At 49.9% G+C, this 20,570-nt stretch overlaps 1 protein-coding gene across 1 annotated transcript in view; it reads left to right on the forward strand.

Annotated features, from left to right (window-relative positions):
• TMEM178B (transmembrane protein 178B) overlaps window positions 1-20,570 on the forward strand; it is a 362,017-nt gene that overhangs the window by 106,889 nt on the left and 234,558 nt on the right. The window contains exon 2 of the mRNA XM_029232921.1: window positions 8,858-8,971. Coding sequence (XP_029088754.1) covers window positions 8,858-8,971 — 114 coding nt within the window. The remainder of the gene's footprint in view (window positions 1-8,857; window positions 8,972-20,570) is intronic.

The following is a 20,570-nucleotide window of genomic DNA, read 5'->3' on the forward strand; positions in this document are numbered from 1 at the left end:
CTAACTTTTAGGATTAAATGAGATAATGTGTAGTAAAGTCCTTTGTACAGTACTTAACACATAGAAAGCATTCATTGAACATAAACGATTGTTCAAAGGAGTTACTGTTGACCCTTGAACAATGAAGGGGTTAGGCGTGGGCCCTCTGTGCAGTCGAAAATCCGAGTATAACTTATAGTCAGGGTGTCCCGTACGTGGTTCCTCTGTATCATCGATTTCAACCAACCGTGGATAGTATAGTACTGTAGTCTTTTTTTTTTTTTTTTTTTTGGGCTGTGTTGGGTCTTCGTTGCTGTGCGAGGGCTTTCTCTACTTGTGGCAAGCGGGGGCCACTCTTCATCGCGGTGCGCGGGCCTCTCACTATCGCGGCCTCTCCTGTTGCGGAGCACAGGCTCCGGACGCGCAGGCTCAGTAGTTGTGGCTCACGGGCCCAGTTGCTCCGCGGCATGTGGGATCTTCCCAGACCAGGGCTCGAACCCGTGTCCCCTACATTGGCAGGCAGATTTTCAACCACTGCGCCACCAGGGAAGCCCAGTACTGTAGTCCTTACGATTGAAAGAATCTGTGAATAAGTGGACCCGTGCAGTTCAAACCCATGTTGGTCAAGGGTCATTTGTACCATACTCAAAGCACCATCTTGGCCGTCAGGAGTACAAAGATGAAAACCACAAGCTCCCCTATCCCAGAGCATTTACCACAGAGAGAAAGAGACGATTAATATATAAACAACTGTTACAATAGAAGTCAGCAGAAGTGTTGGAGGAGAGGGTGAGGGGTCAGAAATGGGGTGGAGGGCTGGCATTTGGGAGCAGGGTTTTTAAGAATGCAACCCCTCTGTGTGAGTCAGGAGGGCCCCCTGAACATGGCTCCTAACAAGCATTTATGAAACATTGAATGGAAAGGAATTAAATATTTAGGAGTCTGTCTGTGCGTTGCATACAAAACAACATTAAAAGGCCACGCCGACACCACAAACACAAAAAACAATGCACACCAAATGGAATGCGTTTGCAAGCATTAAAAATGAAACGTCCGTAACACTTTTCCTCAGTATGAAGAAAATAAAACATTCTTTCTTGCCAGGTGGGCAGCAGCGATAAGCCTTGCAAATCCTTCGGCTCAGAACACCTGGAAGGGACAGGAGGCGCCAAAGAGGAGATGGGGGCGGGCTGGGGAGGGTTCTTGCAGTAAGCTTTTGCAAAGAAAGACCTGTCTGAGATCTGGGAGCATTTGTAAACATCGCTGCCCTCGTCACCCTCCTCCCCTTCCTGCCGGGCTTGGGGACCCCAGTCCCGTCTGCCGTCCTTGAACCCCTGGGACATCCCTGGTTTGCTTCCCTCCCCTTTCATTGGGGACATGGTGTTGCTTCTGATCTCAAAGCTTTAACCCCCTAATCTCCATCCCCACTCTTGTGGCTGGCTGAAGAATCCAACACTGATAATGCTAATCTGATAATGGCTTTCCTCATTTGCCAGAGGAGATTGTCTCTACTTCCTCTCTCTTCTAAGGTGTAATTTTAACTTTTTTTTTTTTTTTTTTTGAGAAAATGCCCTTTAAGGAGGAGATGAAGTCCAAAATTTAAATCCTCAACCGGTTTCCCTTTTTTTTTTTTTTTAAAGGTTGGCTTTCAAGTTTTTTTCCAGTGTGTTCTTTCTACCTTTACTTAGTCTTTCCATTTATTAGGCACAGAGCACAGGCCTCGGGCTAGAACAGTGGTTAAGAACCGCCAGCCCGGTGGGCGAGGCAGATGTCAAAGTGAGACCGTAAGAGCTCACCCTGTAGCGGGCTGAGGCCAGGGCCGGTCAGCGGGACCGACGCCAGGGTCCTGGCCGTTCTCACCGTTGGCACCGAGGAAGGGCGAGTGGCAGACGACACATGGGTGATGTCCCTTCCTCCCTTTCTTCTTCATCAGTGGATGTATCACGTTCCTCCACATACAAAGCACTGTGGCTGCAAAATTATCCTTGTTCCCAGTGAATCTCCAACCAGGCAGTGAATCATTACAGCTGTGGTGTCTGAAACGTCTGCGCCGACACCCAGACACTGGCTGTTCTCCTTGCTGGCTGAGTGGCTCCAGAGAAGGCCTTCATCTGTCTAAACTCTCTTCCTTCAGTCAAATGGGGATATTACTGTAATATTTACCTCACAAGGTGGTTGTGAGGATGACGGGGGATAAAATGAGTGTCCGGCGTCTGGAAGGCATTGTGAATAGATTTAATTTTTTTAAAGAAGGAGGTCTGGAATGAAGGAAACACGGGGACGCTCAGAAGCGGTCCAGTCATCCATCCGTGTGTCTTTAGGATGCTCGAATATCAAGAAGAAAAGAACATGAGGAACAAGGGAAGCTGAGAAGGAACAGAGCCTGCCTCAGCCCTGGGTGCTGACGGGACCCTTCACAGCAACCTCGGGATCGAGTTGGACCAACTTTTTTTACTTGTTACTGTTCACACTTCTCAAACATATGAACCATTTGCACTGCTCTCCCCTAGGTGGTGGTTCTTCGGTGTTTGGTCCCCCAAAGCAGAGCCCGAGACAGGGACTTTGGGGGAGTTCCCGGGAAGGAGGAGAAGCCAGTGGATGGCGCAGTGCTGAGCAGCTTCCTGCTGTGAGCGTCACTTTGGATCCCAGGGCCGCCCTCAGGGTCACCGTGCAGAGGGTGCCTTGTGGTCATCCCCCAGTGGGTGGGGTGCGTGCTCTGTCTCTCACGCCCTGGGTTGAGGGTCTCTCTTGTGAGTATTGACTCTCCTGCACCCTTGTGGGCTGCCCGTTGAGGGCCAAGTGACCTGTGAGTTGCAAGGAGGCGGGAGACTTGCCAGGGACCTGACGTGGGTGCCATCAGCACGCCCGGGAGCACTCACTGCAGTTCTGGCCGGAGTCCGAGGTGGGCCAAGAGCACGGAGAGCCATGGCTCTAGCCCTGCCCACAAAGGTCCCAGACTGACTTCAGGACGTCGTGCAAACACAGCTCCTGGATGGGTATCTGCGCCTGGTGCTGCATTGCTCCCAGATGTGGCTACGGAGATATGGTTCCCAGATATGGCTACGGAGAGGAGGCCAGCACATACTTAGGGCCAACTACCTCCTTTACCTTGTGTGATGAAAGGACAGACCCTGGTGTCTATTCCCCACTCATCTAGATATGTATTGCTTGCCTGGCCCTGGGGGTAGAAGTGCAAACAAGAGACCTGGTTTCTGGGTTTGAGGAGCTCACAGTTGAGCGATAGAAACTGCTCTTTGAATAAGAAAGGATTTGGAGTCAAAGGAGTCTGGGGAAGTCTGCACGCCATACCTGTCCCCTCTAGGGGAGTTACTGTGTACGTTAAGAACTCTTAAAGTCCTGCAGTAAGTAAACCTTTTAAACATTGTTGAACCCAATTTTTCCTAAATACGTTTGACCACCACATACCCAGCCGGCATCACTCCACTTTTAAAGTGAGAGCTGGGGAGGGGGTCCCATATTCTGGTTCTTTCTCAGGCCCACGCTGATCAGCACCAGATATGGTCGTGAAGTTGCAGGGTTGCCTTTACAGCACACCTTCCCCCTCCCTCATGAGCTGCTGGGATCCTCAGCCTCTTTTCTCTAGGGTCCCTCTGCTGCTGAGGGTCCCTCTGGAGGAAGGGGATTTCGGAATCTCATCCACACCTAGGCACTAGTGACTCAGAACTACCCCCTTTGGACTTACTTAAAAGAGCTTTAAAAATAGGTACCTAAGAGAACAATGTCTGAGCCAAAGGAATGATTCTAATGCATGAATATAAGTGCTGTGGCACCTGTTTAGGGAAGGTAAGTTTAGATGGTGTGGGGATGGGTCCTAGCACTGCCTCTGAAGTCACCCTGCCTAAGAAGGTTTCCACTTAATATACATAACGGTGGAGTAATAGACTCCTTCTACAGCTACTTAGGAAACCGGGTCTTGCTGATAGCAGATTGCGCGTGAAAGGAATATCACCTGCTGGTATCATGGTAGAGCGTGGTCAGAATCCCGAGTTCATTGTGTACGCTGTCTCTGCTGCCCCGCTCCAGTCTGTTTCCTCATATGCCCAGTGTACATCAGGGCTCTTGTGCTATCAGCCTCCTAGGGGTATTGCATACGAAATTTCTCTCTCCCCCTGTCCCCACCCCCTGCCTCTGTGTTTGTATAGTGTGATATAAACATTGCTTATTGATATTATTTCTGATTTCCTGTGGTCTTGCCCCCTTAGAGTAAGTAGTCTTAGGGCAGCAGTTCATAATAACTGGTGTTTATTGAGCACTTACTATGTGCAGGAAGTACATTAGTTTCTAACATGAATTATTACACTCATGCCTTGGGTCTTAAAGGATTTGAAAGGCAGAAAAAGGATAGGAACAGTCTCCCCCCCGTTCCTTGTTCCCGGGTCTCCCTTTGCCACTGAAGACCTTGAGAGGTGGAGGTGGGGGAGAGGAGGAAGGTGCTAGCATTGGACTAAGGGAAGCTGGAGCGATGTTTTAGAAGGGGAGAGGGCCGGGGAGGTGTGGAAGGAAAGAGGAAGAAGGGCAGAGTGAGCTGGATGCTTGTGTTTGCCCCTTGGGTCCAGTCCCCACCTTCATCTGCTCGTACTCAGAGGCTGCCCCCCTGCACCAGGTGGGTTCAGGAAACGGGGGGGAACCGGCAGGGAATGAGGGTAGGAGGAGTGAGAGGTTGGGTGCTTATTCCCTGCCCCTCACACAGGTTGGCTGTGACCCCCTGCCGAAGCCTGCATCACCTCTCCAGGTTCTGGTGATGCGCACCCCCCCCCCCCACCGCCTTTCCCGGTCTTGGTGTTATAACCACATCCTTGTGTTGCCAGCCCCAGGGCCCTGCACCACCCTTTGCTGGTCTCTTTACACTCTGTACTCAGCTTTGTAAATTGTCCCTTTTGGAAACTCTCCTCGGTTACCCATTTGGGTATCCTATCTCCCTGCGACCCTGACACGCAGATAGGAGGGTCCTCAACTCAGAGCGCAGAGCATGGCTGAAGGTATAAAGTCCCAAAGGGCCCACAGGAGGGGCCACCCCTGCTGCCTCGCTGACCAGTTTTCTGGCCCCCAGCTGAGGCTTCCGGAGTGGGAAGCTCATGTCTCTGGGCTGGAATGCAGGAGGTGGGGAAGGTCATGGGCTTCTCTGTTGCCTTCCAGGTCGCCCCTCTAACCCGCTCTTTGCAGAAAAATCTGTTTGTATTGGGAAGCCCACATTCTGGGCACACGAATTTGGTGCCCAGATGGCGCCTGAACTGACAAAAGCCCAGCACACTGACAGGACCTGCAGACACATGGGTAAATATTTTGCCTTTCTTCTTAGGCAATATTTGAGTCTTTCAAATTTAATTGCTGTCATAGGCAGGATGCTTGCATCCTTGAGGCAAAGCAAATAGTGAGGGCCTCCACCGGGGCTGCTGGGAAGTTCTCCAGCCAGGCTTCCTGGCTGGGTGGGCTGGGGGTGAGGGAGGCTCAGGGAGCCTGGGACCTGTGGCCACTTGTTGAGTATGTTTTGAGGCTGAGAGAACCTGGTCTTGGCTAGGAAATCAGGTACTTTTCTCAGACATGAGTGACAGGCACCAATCTAGCTCTTACCAGTGGGATCCTGTCTTGTGTCTCCCAAGCTGGGTCCAGGGAGGATTTTGTTTGATCTTGAAATCGCGAAATGTAGGGTGGCTGCTAGTTTGCATGACATCTTTGTGCAGATTAGACAAAGCCAGCCTCTCTGGCAGGGACATCTCCCGCATACCCCACCAGGGTGCATGTCTTGGCAAGCAGAGCAGCAGCTGGACTTCAGCACCTAGGTACCCTCGGGAGGTGCCCTTACGCAGTGCACAACCTGCTCAACTGTATATGTCCCAGGTAGTTGCCGATGATATTCACGTAAAAACCCTTTCTCCCTTATATCTCCCTCTCTTCTTTCTTTTCCTCTTTATTCCAGCCCGAAACCATCGACCTAGTTGTCCCTCGGATTACATTTACAAAGTGCAGTGAGAGGCTATTCCACGTTCATATGTGATCGACAAGCCTCTCCTTACGTTGTCCAGACAGGGAAGAGGTATTTGCTGTAGGATCCCAGAGTTCTGCAACAATCACCTTCTTTTATTCATGACATTCTACTTTGCCTCAATTATTTTAATCCCTTGCACATAATAGAAGCAGTTGGGTTCCTTGCCCACTGTGGTCTTCTAAAGGGCGCCTTATGTTATTCATTGCTTTCTTCAAAGCACGTGTTCTTGGTGCCAGCCCTGTGCTGGTGGCCGGGGAGATAAAGATGAATGAGTAAGACAGGTCCCTGCCCTTGAGAAACTCATCATCCAGTGGGGGAGTGAGGCGTGTAAATAGATAAATCACAGGGCATTGGTGTGCTGGCTGCAGTAGCACAAAGAACTTAGGGAGGGAGAAGGAGGGGACGTTGAATGCCTGCTGCTGTGTGCTGTCCTAGATGCAGGGAGGCTTTGCCGAGGAGCTGGAGGTGTACCAGGTGAAAGACAGGCAGGGAGGAGAGGAGGGACAGAGTCGTGAGCGGATAGGGCATTATCAGGGCAGGGTGGAGGGGGGCGTGCCTGGCTGGAGCCTAGGGTGTGTAGTGGCTGGGGCCCAATGGGGGCTGGGACTTTCTGCTGGGAGTGTTGGGTTTATCTGGTGTGTGAAAGAGACTGCATTTTCTGGAATGCATTTTCCTTCTGGAATGCAGTCCGAGCAGCGGTGCGGAGAGTGGGCTGGTGGAGGAGACTCCCGTCAGACAATTCTGAGTTCTAATCCTGGCATGGGCAAGTCACTTAATCTTCTTGAGCCTCCATTTTCTTATTCGTAAAATAGGGGTGATGAGCATCATAGCTCCTACTTAATTGGGTTATAGAAAGGATTAGTAGGACAGTGTTCATAACAGAGTGTCCCGCTGGTGGGACAGGTACAGAAGCCGCGAATAGGTTACGGGTGGCTGAGGTGTGGCTCCTTCAACCCTCTCCGAGGCTGGACCGGACGCAGCAGCCCATCTGCTCATCCCGGCTGCCTTGCACACATCTCTTCTACATGCGCCAGGGCATGAGTAAAGTTGGAAACCACTGGTCTACAAGGCTCTTGGCAAGTCTCTCCTACCTAGTAAGTCCTCAGCAAATGTGGGATCAGTCACTGTTTTTGTGCAACTGTGGTAGAGGGAGTGGACACAGAGAGGGCAGGCTGGATTCCAGGGACATTTCTGAGACAGAACTGGCAAAATTTGGTGACCAGTTGGATGTCAAGGAGGCGTGGCACCACTAGAGCTGGGAAAGCCTTGGGGATGACTGTGGGATTTGTGATGTGGACTGGATGGGAGGTGATGCTGTTGATGGAAATTGTTATGGAAATGAGGTATGAATGTGCGTTGAAGAAGCGGAGACTGTCTGGCAGACTACTTTTTCTAGAAATATTACCAACTTAGGGAAGAAGGAACATAGAGGTGTGGGGGGAGATGTGGTCTGGGGGAGGGTATGGCATGCGAGAGACTCAGGATGTTTGTAGGCTAAGGGGAAAAAAACAGAGGAGTTGAGAAATTAAAAGAAAAATAGTGCATAACACTTTCCTCAAACTTTGCCCCTTTGGACAGCGTCTGTCCCACTGGAGGAGTGTCTGCCAATAATGGGCAGTGGGCGGTTGTCCAGATGTGATTTGCAATAAGGCGCTGTCTAAATTACTGCACTCCACCAATTGCCAGGTTCCCTGCTGACAGTGAGCCAGGGATCAGACAATTCAGTCAGGTGCCACCACTTATAAATTGAAAATCAGTGGGGTGCAAAATGGATTACCATCAAAATCCATTCAGGTGCAAAACCAAATTTTAAAACCCCCAACCTTTAAAAATGACACCTTTCCTGATTGTTCACAATGCGCTGACACTGAGTTTTAACATCCCCCAGATAAGCAAGTGTCGATGGAAGCGTCTGCAGGAGGCCAAGGACTCCTAATCATGCCTCCCTTTTGGAATTTGCAAACATGGCGGATTTATAAACGCATGCTTTGGCAGTTCTGTTAGATTCTCGAAGGTGTCGGTTCTCAAACTAAAGTGTGCAACAGAATCACCTGGAGGGCCTATTAAAATTCAGATTGCAGGCTCTACCTCCAGGTTCTTGATTTAGCAGGTCTGGGGTCAGGCCTGGGAAATGACATTTCTAGAAAGTTCCCAGAGGATGCTGATGCTGTGATCCCAGGGCCACACTTGGAGGGCCTCTGCTCTAAGATGTAGGACTGTTTTGACAATCTGACTAGCAAAGCATGCATTGATTGATAACGGCTTCTCAGTAAAAGTCCTACTGGACCAGGTGTTGAGTATGTCAGGGGGCTTCAGTCTTGTCCAAGAAATCTGAGAAGAGACTGGTTCAAGGAGATACAGATGGATCTGAGTGCTTTGTGTTCAGAGGTGAGGCTGGGGGGGCAGGGGATGGAGAAAAGGCAAGAGGCCCCCTCTAGCTCAGCATTCTGCAAGACAGCACGTACTATGTGATTAAGGCCGAGGCCTGCTCTTTACTGGTCTGTGGGTGCAAACTCTAAACGTCTTTAGATGCCAAACTTCCTCCCTTGACATAAAAGTTGATTTTCCTAAGGTTAAACACACGTGGCTATTACTTTCTTAACAAGCTGCTATCAGCCTAAACATTGACTCTTCCACCTCTGAATGAAGCCAGAGGTGTATTTTTCTATCTAAATCCATGGCGTTTGATTTTGTCCTACCCTCTTGCTCTTTTGGAGTCAAGGTTATTACCTTGTACGTGTAAAATGTAGGTGTCACCAGGCCCGATATGAAACAAGTCTCTTGCCCCAGGACAGAAAAATGGATCCTGGAGACTGCCCCAGACCTGGTTGCTGCCTCATTAACATTTGGTCTCCTGTCTTTCTTTGCCAGGAGAAATTGAGAGATGCACGTACATCAAATACCACTACTCCTCAGCCACCATCCCCAGGAACCTCACCTTCAACATCACGAAGACCATCCGCCAGGATGAGTGGCACGCCCTGCGTAAGTACACCTGAGTTTCTTTCTCTGGCTGTGACCTTTGGAGGGCGCGGAGACTGGATGCCCATCAGCAGCTTGGTCCGGATGGACAGATGCACCTCCGTGTGAGACCCGTGGACAGTCTCAGAACTTGGCGGCAATCCTTAAAGTGTCGATGTCTGTGGGTCACAGTTGCCTCGGTTGGTTTTGATGGCATTGTAGCTTTTGAGGAGTTTGCTTCTACAATTAAAACAAAAAACGACCAGCAGTTAGACGGTGATCAGTGGTCTTGCTTCGCCATCCTGGTAGGCATTTAAGAGTTCACCTATCTGACCAAACCAACTCCTGGGATTCAAGTCCAGTGTGTCTCCAAGTTGCTTGGGGTGTTACTGTGGCAACCTGCTAATCTCTCTCGTGTTGTCCTCTGTACGGGGTAAGACCTGCTAAGACCCGGTGGTGGTTGCAGGCAGCGTGGCACTGGGAATTTGCATGTCGGAGGGGTCACGAAGGGGGAGGGGCTGGTCCTCAACTTCCAAGTTTCTGTTTTCCCTAGAATGATGGGCTTTGGGACCCATGTTCGCATGTGATTGCTCAGAGAAGATAAGAGTATCTGCCTGCATTGGTTAGGGAAATTCTTGGTCAGGGATTCTCAGAGACTTAAATTATGATGAGAGGGTGACTTCATGAGCGGACAGAGTTGGTTGGCTATTTTTACCTTTCTGCTCCATGGGGATCCACCTGCTTGTCTGTGTCAGGAAAGTTCTCCTTCCTCACCAGCATTGTTCTTCATGTGAACACATTCTTCCTCTTAGTAAGCTCCACGCTGCCTCTGGTGCATTTGTCATTTCTCCCCGATTCTAGCTTTTTTCACATAATGTCACAAGATTAAGTTTATGTTTATATGTGAAGGAGGTTCTTTGTTTCCTGATAACAAGGATCCTGTAATCGGTAGACTTTGAAGAAGATCAAAACCATCTTTTTTCTCTTTATTGTTGCCTCATTGTCTTTTGCATGCATGGGGCCCACCAGTTATGTTCCACTTTTTGGTTTGGTTTTAATCAAATCACCATAGCTTGAAGTGGGGGTGGGGTGAGAGACAAGTAAAATTAAACAGAGCAATCGTTCGTTGGTTTCAGGAAAAAGATTCTGACTAGGTGTCTGGATGAGTGTTACCTAATGCCAGTGGCCCAAAATGATGTAGGGCAGGTATGAGCAGATAGGAATGCATTAACCAAATGGTCCCCCCCCCCCCGCCACCCTTACAAGCTTTATCACTGCTGGAGACACGAACCAGAAGCTGGGAACAGGGAGCTAATGTCCAGTGGGCATCCTCAGGTGCTAGACATTGAGCTAAGCATACCACATACTTATTTACCTTTAATGTGAGATTTGCTTTAGGGACACTAGTAATCAGGGTTATTAATTTCCTTTTTGGAGGGAGACATGTGAAGAGCCAAGTATATAAATCCCTGACAATGACTGCTTATTTGTCAAGTTGCATTGGTCTAGGATAGTCACTTAATAGACACCTTCAGTGCATGTTCAAGATACATGACAAGCCTGGTAGAAGAACCACTTAAATATAACTTAAGCAATGCAGTGGAGGGGAGGGGCGTCATGGAATCTCAGAAGGAAGACGTTGTCGGTATTTCGGCTTCAATTCAGATTCACTCAATTCAATCACAGTTACCGAGTTTTTCTGTGTACCGGGCACATGGTGGATACCGAGGCCACAGGGAGCTCTTTCAAAGAGCTCATGTCTGGAGGTGGAGGAGGGTGGGCAGGAGCGGAGAGATACATTCACAAAGCAAATAATTACAGGGCAATGCCCTGATTACAATATAGTATAACGGCTTCAAGCAGTTAAGGTAGTTTGTGAAAGTTTTTCAGCAAGAAGAATTATTCTAGTGTAAATTGCACAGATGCATTTCAAAGGCATCACTGAAAACATGTTACATGGTGTTAGCAAAGGTAGAGAGGAGGCTAATGCTAATTTATGGCCCTTCTCTGAGCCCAGTGTCTCCCGGGTCCTTGTTCTGAAACTGGAGTGCCCTTAGGTTCTGCAAAATCGAGCGTGCAGGCTCTGCTGTGGTGAATGGGGGTGCTAACAGATCTATTTTTAACTGATAAAAGCCATCTCAGTGACTGGTACATGCAGACGTTTTGGGCACCCCGTGTTGGGTGAAGTCGAGGCTCCCCTTTGGTGAGGGATTCATCTGCCTGTTTCACAAAGTGACCTGCTGGTCTGCGAGGCAGGCAGAGAACGTTTGCCATTCCTGACATCGATGGCAACTATTTTTAGCCAGAGAGCAGGCGACCGTGGGTCACACCTGAAGCTGCTGCTGAACGTAATTGGCAATGTTGGCACAATGGGGAGGTGTAGTAAATGTCAGTTTTAATTTTCAAAGGTCAGATATCGATGACATTAGGTGGGACGTGGGCACATAAGCCCCCTTTGAAATTAAGTAGAAACTGTCAAAGATTAGCAAACCCCTATGACCAAGCCTTGGAAATTAAGAAAAAAAAAAAAAAAAACAGACTCTGATTTCTTTACTTATTTGAGAGTCCTGTATTGTTTAATACTGTCAGTGGGATCAAATAAATTCCTTTAATACTAGGTCGGTTATCATTTTATAATTTCGCCATAATACCTTACATTCTGTAATTTTTCTCGGTAAGTAATTTTCGCCAAAGCAAAAATTTTGATTTTCTTTTTCTCCTGGAAAATTTTCTCCTGAAATAACTTCTGGTAAATATTTGGACTTTGGTTAAACTTAGGTTATACCTACATTTTCATCAAGAATTTGCATGTGGTCATCAAACAGTGTTGTGGAAAAAAATGTTTTCAAAGAAGAAAAGCACCATTTGGTTTAAAACTATGCTGTGGGTTTTGAACAGTTAACCCCACCAATGGGAGGCTTCACTGTTTGGCTGAGAGCTCATTCACCTTATGGTCACATGAATAGCAGGTGAAAGAATAAAATTATCTGTAGGTCGCTAGGTTTATAAATCCAAGTGTAAAGAGCTAATAACCACGAGTCTGGGGAGTAAAGGTCGGAGAATCAAATGTGTTTGTGCGTATGTGTGTGTGTGTTGAGGGTGGTCTCTGCTATGGAGGTTTGAATACTGAGTTTTCTGGGTGATTTGGTGACAAGGTTCTGAATCTGTCTTGGATGGTGATTGCCGATGAAGTGTTGGGTGTACCTGTTTCTCCTTCCCACCCTGGCAAGAGCTCCCCCAGAGAAGGCAGAACTCCTTCAATAGTTGGGACCGTGCCCTCAGTCCACCCAGACCTGACTGTTTGCCTGGGGCAGCCCACCTTGACTTTCCTCCCTGTCTGCTGCCTCCCATGCGATCGCAGTGACCCCAAGTGGCATGGGTCCGGGCTCCGTGGGCTCCGAGGGTGCACTGCACCCCTGATCTGGGTCCTCCTGCCCCCTCCAGGGCTGGAGCAGGGTGGGTGAGTATCGCTGGGCCAGCGAGGATGGGGCAGTGGCTACAGGAGATGAGCTTGGCCGATGCCACTCTCTGGGTGGGTGGTCTGGCTTAATGTTTGGAATATGACAGAAGCAGATTGGCAGTGGTCAGGGGAAGCAGGCTGGCAGGACAGTGACATCTTAAACGGTGCCACTTTCTCCTCTCACTAGAACACATCTGCATGGGCTTTTCGTGCTCTGAAGTCCAGGCTTGGGTTGCTGTGCTTGTTTGGAGAATTCTGTGTCCTTGTGTAACCTTCAGGAACCCCTGACGCCATCCCTAGTGGTTGTTCCTTTGCTTTCACTGTCACTGGTGTCCCTTTGGAATGCGCTTGTAGCACAGCTGGGGTCCTGGATGCTGCCAGTGGCAGGGCAGGGGGTGGGAGGGGTGCCTGGGTGGCCCGTGATACGGACTGGGCAGCCAGGGTGCTGAGAAAGCAGGCTCTGGGGAGATGATGCTGCTGAGATGTGGGTGCTTCTGCAAGGAGGAGCTGGCATGGAGTGGAGCTGGGCTTGGGGGGCTGCTCCAGCGACCGGGGCTGAGGGAATGGGTGGCAGGGGGCACAGCGGGGGGCCTGCCTGGGGGCTGCAGGGCAGGTACCCACTGGAAGGTGTGAGAAGGGCAGCCCTTTGTCACCCCCCTGGTCTCCAACTCTGCTTGTCAGGGACTCTGGGCAGCTGCTGACGAGTCTACCCCAGGGTGCAAGCCCTGAGGCTCCGGAGTCCTGTGCTTGTGAGCTCAGATTCTCTCATTCCACTTAGCGTTTTCAAGATGCAGGTTTCAGCTCACAGTTGATTGCCCCTGGCAGTGGGAATCGGGGAGTTGGGATTCCGCTTTCCTGCAATCACATCCTCTCCGCTATCTTTCAAGAGGCTGAGAGCCAAGAAAGCTCCAGGTTTTTTTGTTTTTGTTTTTGTTTTTTTTAAAGCTTCCTTCTGTCAAGACGGAAAGTTCAGCTAATTAAATTGGATGCTCACACAGCACATTTCCAGCTGGCCAGGGAGGGAGGGAGAGATGATCTCCTCCCCCTGACACACCCCCCGCCATCCTCCTGAGGGCTCACTCCCCACCCCCAGGGACACACAAACACAGCCTCACACAGTAGCTTTGCAAAGTGGAATCAGAAGCAATATGATATGTAGTTAAAGAGGGAGGGAGAAGAGGAGGGAAAGGGCGTTGGGGGAGGGAGGGAGCAGAGATGGAGGCTTTGTGGAGGAGCGAGGACATGTCAGTGGATGTGCTGCTAAGAGGGAGAAGCAATAAAATTCAGAACTGTCTTGTCTAATGCACACACCTGAGTGACACACTTGGATCCCTGACCCCGAGACTCCTGACCGCCCACCGTGGAGGCCTGTAGCTTAGCTCAGTCTGGGGGGACCAGCCCCACCCAGGCTGTGCATGGTGGGAAGCCCAGCCTGTCTGCTAATCTGCTGTAGATCTTGGTGCTCGAACTCTTCTCTTACTCTGCTTGGCCAAGCCCTACCCGGTTCCCCCTCTTCTAGCCTCTTCCGTAATCTCTTCCATACGCTCCCCTCTTTCTAGGATTAGCACGTCCTGCCCCTGAATCCTAGTCTCCCCGGTGCTAAGACTCCCTCCAGCCACCCCCAGGTACCTCCCCCCCTCCTGGGTCCAAAGCTGCTCCTTGCCCCTCCCCGCTGGCATTGGCCTTGGCCTTGGCCTTGGCCTTGGCCTTGGACTTGTGTTGGCTTCTTGCCCGATGGCGCTTACCTTCTCCTTTCCTGGTGGACTGTCCTGGCCCTTCGGGGCCAGCCTGCTCACCTGCCCTCTGAACTTCACTCCTACTCAGACCTCTGGCCTCACAGCCTAGGAGTTGCCTAGGTTTCTGGTCCCTCGTCCCCCAGCCATCCCTGCTTATGACGAAATGAATGTGGTAGACCCAAGGGGTTGGGATGATGATAAGAGTAATTGTAACAGCGATAACTGCCTCTTGCAGATGGGGTAACCATGCCAGGCAGGAAGGGGCTGCCTAGAGGTCCCTTCTTGGCCTCAGAAGGATCTGAGACTCAGGATCCAGGTCCGAACTCCAGCAGACACCCTCCAGCTACTTTTTCTTTGTTTTTGGCGGATGTGACGTAAAACAGCCTAATGAGGTAAACATCCTAGACAAGAGAAGCTTCGGACCCCTGCAGTGTTGGCCATTTTCCTTCCCCTGCATCTGCCTCTGAGCCCAGCCAGTGTGAGGTTCTCACTGTGTACAGTCTGTTGTGAGCTGCCTCTTGCTTGCAAGACTGCCATCCATGGGGGTCATCCCTAGCAAGAAACCTCCCCAGAATTGTGGAAGCTTGATAGCACAGGAACTCAACTGACAGAGCATCCCCATACGTCGCTTGGTGTTCTGAAGTCTTTGCTTTTTGCAACCCATCCCACGTCTCTCTGCCCCCAAGCCCTTGCAGGGAACATTGTAAACCTTTCAGGATACCCAAAGCCTGCAGCCCAGAGGCTGCCCTATGCTTGTCCTCCCAGAGCTCCTATGGTATTTTTGCAACAGGCCAGGCAGAGAACACACACCCCTTAATGTGGTATCACACCTACACCTGCTCTGGCAGCTGTAACTCATGCCAGGACTCCTTTCCTTCACAGCTTTCCCTGCCTGTCAAAACTTACCTCTTGGGCTTCCCTGGTGGCGCAGTGGTTGAGAGTCCGCCTGCCGATGCAGGGGACACGGGTTCGTGCCCCGGTCCGGGAAGATCCCACATGCTGCGGAGCGGCTGGGCCCGTGAGCCATGGCCGCTGGGCCTGCACATCCGGAGCCTGTGCTCTGCAACGGGAGAGGCCACAGCAGTGAGAGGCCTGCATACCACAAAAAACAAACAAACAAAAAAAACAAACCTACCTCTCTTCTGTCCCATTCCCTCAGGCCTTCTGCTAGACAGCACACTTACTAATTGGATGAACTTTTTTAAGGTGTTAATGTCTTCTTGGGTTACCTGTCCTGATAGCATTGTTATTTTTCAGGAGACTTCACCCAAAGGCGTGATAGTGAGGTGTTTAAAGGTCATGTGGAGATACATTAAAATTCTAACACGTGTAGCTGTTGATCCCACCTACTTAGATGGTGGCCTGGCTAGGAACCAGTGGCGGAAATGGAGTGGACAAGAGGGAGAGTTTATTTTTGAAGCGGCCTTAGGAGTAGGCAAGGGAGGAGGCCTGGAGTAAGGGACGGGGTGGAGTAGGGCACAACCTTTTCTGTTCAAGGTAGCCAGGTACTGAAACAAAGCTGAGAACCACTGGTGTAAAACTGCAGTCTTCAAGCCACAGTTCATCTGAATGGGCAGGTCCAATTTCGTGCTGGGAATTAGTTGGGAGTCTGGCCTAGAGGCCTTCTCTTAGCTTCTGCAGATTGGAAGGTGTTTTCTTCTGGCCGAGCACACCGATCTGGGCACCACAAAGGAGACCTGGGTGCAACCCCACTGGCATCCCTCATCCATTTGTTCATTTACTCATTCAGTATTCATGGAGTGCCTGTTCCGTGAGAAGCCCCGGGTTAGGTGCTGGAGGAGATACTAAAAGGTATCCTGCTTTCCAAATTGGATGATATATTTCCAGGTGCCAAGTAGGCAAGGGATCAAACTGCTTGTTGCTTAATGTTTATCGACTACCCAGATTGCAGGCTAACGCGGCTGGCACGCACACATCGTGGGTCCCGACCTCCACGTTTAAATTGGCAAGAACTCATTGCAGGGGAAATAAAGGCAGAACGTAAGGCAGAACTACCATATCACAGAGGCTTGGCCTGTTTGGTTTTGTTTTTTTTTTTTTTTTTTTTTACAGGCCAGGGAAAAGTGGGGATGGTCTAGGATCTGCTTTCTCTGGGCCCTCTAGGGGAACTGTCCCAGCTCTAGGTGCTGAAAAGGAAGCTCAGTATTGCAGGTGATTCATCTTTCCAACAGCTCAGACAACAGAAGCTCACTGTGCAGGTGAGCTACAGCAGTGAGGGGGAGAAACAGGACCCGGAGCCGAGTGTTCCAGCGGGCAGGGGCAGCTCAGCAATAGGGAATCTGGTTTGGATGAGACACGGATATCTGGGCAGCAGACACTTGTCATCAGGGCAGTGGGTCAGCAGGTATGAATACAGTAAGTGGTGCTTTGGGGTTTCAGGACTGCATGATCCAATAGGGAAGAGGCTTGGCCAGGAGAAGGCAGGCACTAGTTCCCGAGAAATCTGGGACATTAGGGAGTTAGAATAAGAAATAGAGAACAGCAGCTAGGAGAGAAGCCCAGTTTTAAGGTCAGGGATACTATATGCCTTGAGCAAGAATGGGGCGCGATCTTAGAGCAGCAGTCTCAAACTGTGATCAGGATCGGTCCTGGGATTTGGAGATGAGGCTGCTTCTGAAGACGGTAGGACTGCAGAGGGAGGGGAGGGGAAGAGGCATCTGGGAACCAGAATCACTTAACAGAACAAGTAGTCAGGTTCTACATTGTGTGGTAAAGGTCCTATCAGAGTCTAGTCCAGTGCATCTCAAAGGTGGTTCATGGACCAGTAGCATCTGTGTCATCTGGGAACTTGCTAGAAATGCAAACTCTCGGGCCTCAGCCCAAAGCCACTGACTCCAGATCTCTGTGGGTGGGGCCTAGGAATCTGTGTGATTCTTAACACATTAAAGCTTGAGAACTCTTGGTCTGGAGGGCATTGAGGGCAGGGGGCTGTGGTGGTCAGTGAAGGCTCAGGAGAGGAGAGAGTGTGGGTGGGCTTTGGACGGGAGCTGGGAGAGGAAATATTGCATTTTGTACCTCTCACGCAGAAGCAGGACTTTTAAGTTATTTGTATGTCGTGTGTTGTCTGTTTCTACTTGGTTATAGCTTTGGTAATTTAACTTTTCCATATTTCTTTCTGTTAATTGAATAAAACAGCATGGAAGAGGTGAGGTGTATTTTCCTTTTTTCCCCCATTGTGGGAGCATCGTCCTGTTATCTAGCCTGAAATCTCTATCTTGTCTCTGCAATGTTCTCCTTTCAAAACGGACTTCAAGCTAGGGGACGTGGCATTGGGTTCCAGCTCTGTCGCTCTCTAGGTGTATGACCCTGGGCAAACTACATGAGTGTTTTAAACCCAGTACAGTCGTCTGTAAACCGGAGGTAATACTACCTGTCTTGAGAGTTTTATAAAACTTAAATGATTCATGTGAAATCGGTCAGTAACTCTGGAAAGGCTGATACCAAGTAGCATTAGGTGCTGTTATTATCGGAGCACAGCTGTGCCAGGCACTGGGTTCCCCATAGGAAATGGGGGAAAGGCTCTAAGATACTTCGTGGACTTGGGGGCTTTTCTGTTCAACTCTGTGCAGCCTGTGTGGGTGAGTGTGCCTCGTGTGTGGCTGTATGTATTGGTGGGTCTCCTATGAGTTTGCTGTCTGCACAGGTGTGTGTGTGTGGGAGAGAGAGAGAGAGAGCGGGGGGCGGGGGGAGATGGGAGCTGGCATCAGGCGTCTCCAGTGTGGGGTAGAAAGTGGCTGAGCAGTGTTATGTGCTGAGTGGCAGCAGTGTGACGTATTGTGAAAGGAGTTTAAGAGCAGAGAATGGCATAGTGCAGCAGAAGCAGCTCTCTAATCTATCAGTCGTGTCCAATAAGAATGCAGTTTAGACCATAACGTGAGTCTCTAAAAGACTTACATGCCGAGTGTCTAAAAAGTAACATTTTCAGAGCTTTGAAGATAAATACGCTGTGAGTACATTTGTATTGAAATTGTCAAGGGAAGTATGGAAATGATTGTCTCCTAACTGTTGTAGCCCAGCCCTGCCTTCCAGGAAGGCTGCGGTTTCCAGTATGTACTATGATGAGGTCCTTTCCTATTCCTGAAAGGAAAAGACACATTCCCAAAGAGGATACTGTGAGAGTGTTGGCGGTATAGGGAAAAGAGGGTCCAGGAAGAGGATAGGAGATGCTGTTAGGGTGGGGTGGGGGAGGTGCTGGAGGCGATATTCCTGGGAATTCCTTGTTTTCAGCTCAGTGCCCACAGTGGGCCATGGGGTGGTGCTGGCTGTGGTTGGTCTTGGTTTCTGCCCTTCCCTGTTAGCAACTAAGAGGGACGAAGAATTGCAGGGAGATGAGTTGGCCTTGGAGACAGCTGGTAACCTGCTAGCTGGGAGAGGGGCTACAGGGCTGCCCCGCCTGAGTCCCTTTGGGAGGCAGAACTAGAACCCACGCCTTTGTGAATGCCAAGTTCACTCTCTTTCCTCACTCTGAGGGTCCCCCCCCACCACCACCTACGTCTTATTGACATGAGACAAGCCTACTCACTTTCTCTTCTCCTCTCTCTGCCTGCTTTTCACAAACATGCTTTCTTTTTTCATTATTCCAGAGGACAACTCTAATTCGTCCTCCAGCCGGCCCTCCCCCACCATCAGCTCCTTCCCCTCCATCCCATTGTCTAAAGTAAATGAAGAGCCCCTCCCCGTGAGCAACCAGGAGAGGCCCCCACCCCCACCCCGCCACTCCATCCAAGAGCTCTAGTATTCAAAGGAAACGGAAGAAAGCTGTTTATTTTCCACTTCTCTGTTTTTCTTTTTCATTTGATTACTGGTATCACAACAGGATTTTTTTCTGTTGCTTTTCATTGCAAGCTTATAGTACTTCATCTACATTATGAGTTAAATAGGCTTTTGTGGACTAGCCTAGAGACCCAATCATCATTTATAACAGATATGACTTCTCTGGACATGGTTTCTGAATTCCAAATAACCGACTTACTAATGAGGTTTTAGAATAGAGCTCATTTCAGAGCTGGAGACTGTATCTTCTACTTTCTAGGCAATATGCCTCTGAATAGTCTTGCGGCCTCCCGTTTCTACATCTGTTGTTCTTAGGCTGGATCCCCCAAATTAGACACCCTCACTGGGGTGACAGCTCAGACTCCCCTGTCCCTTGTTCTCAGCCCATAACCAGCTACTGATACAAAGTTAATTCATGCCCCATGATGTGTCCTGTGTAGGCTTAGCTGATATCCAGAAACCCAACCACAAGACATCAAGCATCCTTGGTGACTAGGTTTCGTTCAGTTTCAGGCCCCACCTCTCAGTCCACGTTGGTAAATGAGGCTATTCATGTAACGTTTCCATGAGGCTCCTTGCTTGGGCATCTGGTACCACATTGGAAATGAGCAGCTGGAGTGGGGAGTGTGTGTGTTTGACCTTCTGAGGCTGAGAGGCTGCTAAACATGGGTGTGGAGGTGACACCACTTGGGATGGACACAGCGTTCACGTTCCTCACACCACCACATCCCACCACCTCACTCTTGGAGCATCTAGATGTTGCACGGTTGCCGGGAAAACCAGGAAAAGGAACTGTACAAAAGCGACCTCCTCCCTAAGCTCCTGGGCACGCCCTCTTGGGGGGTGGGGGTAGAGGAGAAGGAGGGGTGCGTTCCTTCTGGCTGTGTATGTGTGTGTGTTGGGGGGGGGCAATGCCGACACCCAGCCAGCACCCGTTCCCACCCCAGCCTGGCTTTTTCCATGTGTCATGTTAGCATTACATTCTGCTACCCTCCCCTCATTCACATTGCCATCAGCTCCTGCCCCAAAGGGATCGTTTCATTTCCTGGAAGTGAAGATGACTTCTCCACTTCAAAAAGAGTAGGGACCTCTGGTTTGTGGTTAAGGTTTGAAATCCAGCTGCTGTTTAGCTTGGCAGAACTAACAGAAGTGTGCAATTAAAAAGATTACTAACTCAGCTCCATTTCCTCACTAAATTCAAGGAGAAGGGCTGGGATCCTAAGTGTTTACAATTCCCCATCAGAGCTTTGTGGCCCTGGCTAACGAGGATCCATCTTTGGTCATTCTTGGAGTGACCCGGCAGGCTCTTCATGCCTGGTTGAGGGCCTGTGGTGTGCACAGCGTCTGAACCGGGCAGTGAAAGAGGGGCTTTACACTAGAGGACACAGGGCAGTGGTATCGCCTTGAGACAGCAGGGGCCGGCGCTACAGGACGTGGACAAACAAAATGCTATTAGCAACATCCACAGGAGGAAAAGGTCATCTCAGCCAAGGATAACGGGGCAGGAGTAGTGGCATTGAAATGGGCCTGAAATACTTCATTTGTTAAGTTTATTGAGTTCCTGCCATTTACTGGGAACTGTTCTAGGCACCAGATGAAAGAACCAGCAATTCCTGCCCTCATGGAGCTTGCA

Source organism: Monodon monoceros, unplaced genomic scaffold, assembly GCF_005190385.1.
Source record: "Monodon monoceros isolate NGI ecotype Baffin Bay Population unplaced genomic scaffold, NGI_Narwhal_1 Super_Scaffold_2, whole genome shotgun sequence".
Classification (NCBI taxonomy): domain Eukaryota; kingdom Metazoa; phylum Chordata; class Mammalia; order Artiodactyla; family Monodontidae; genus Monodon; species Monodon monoceros.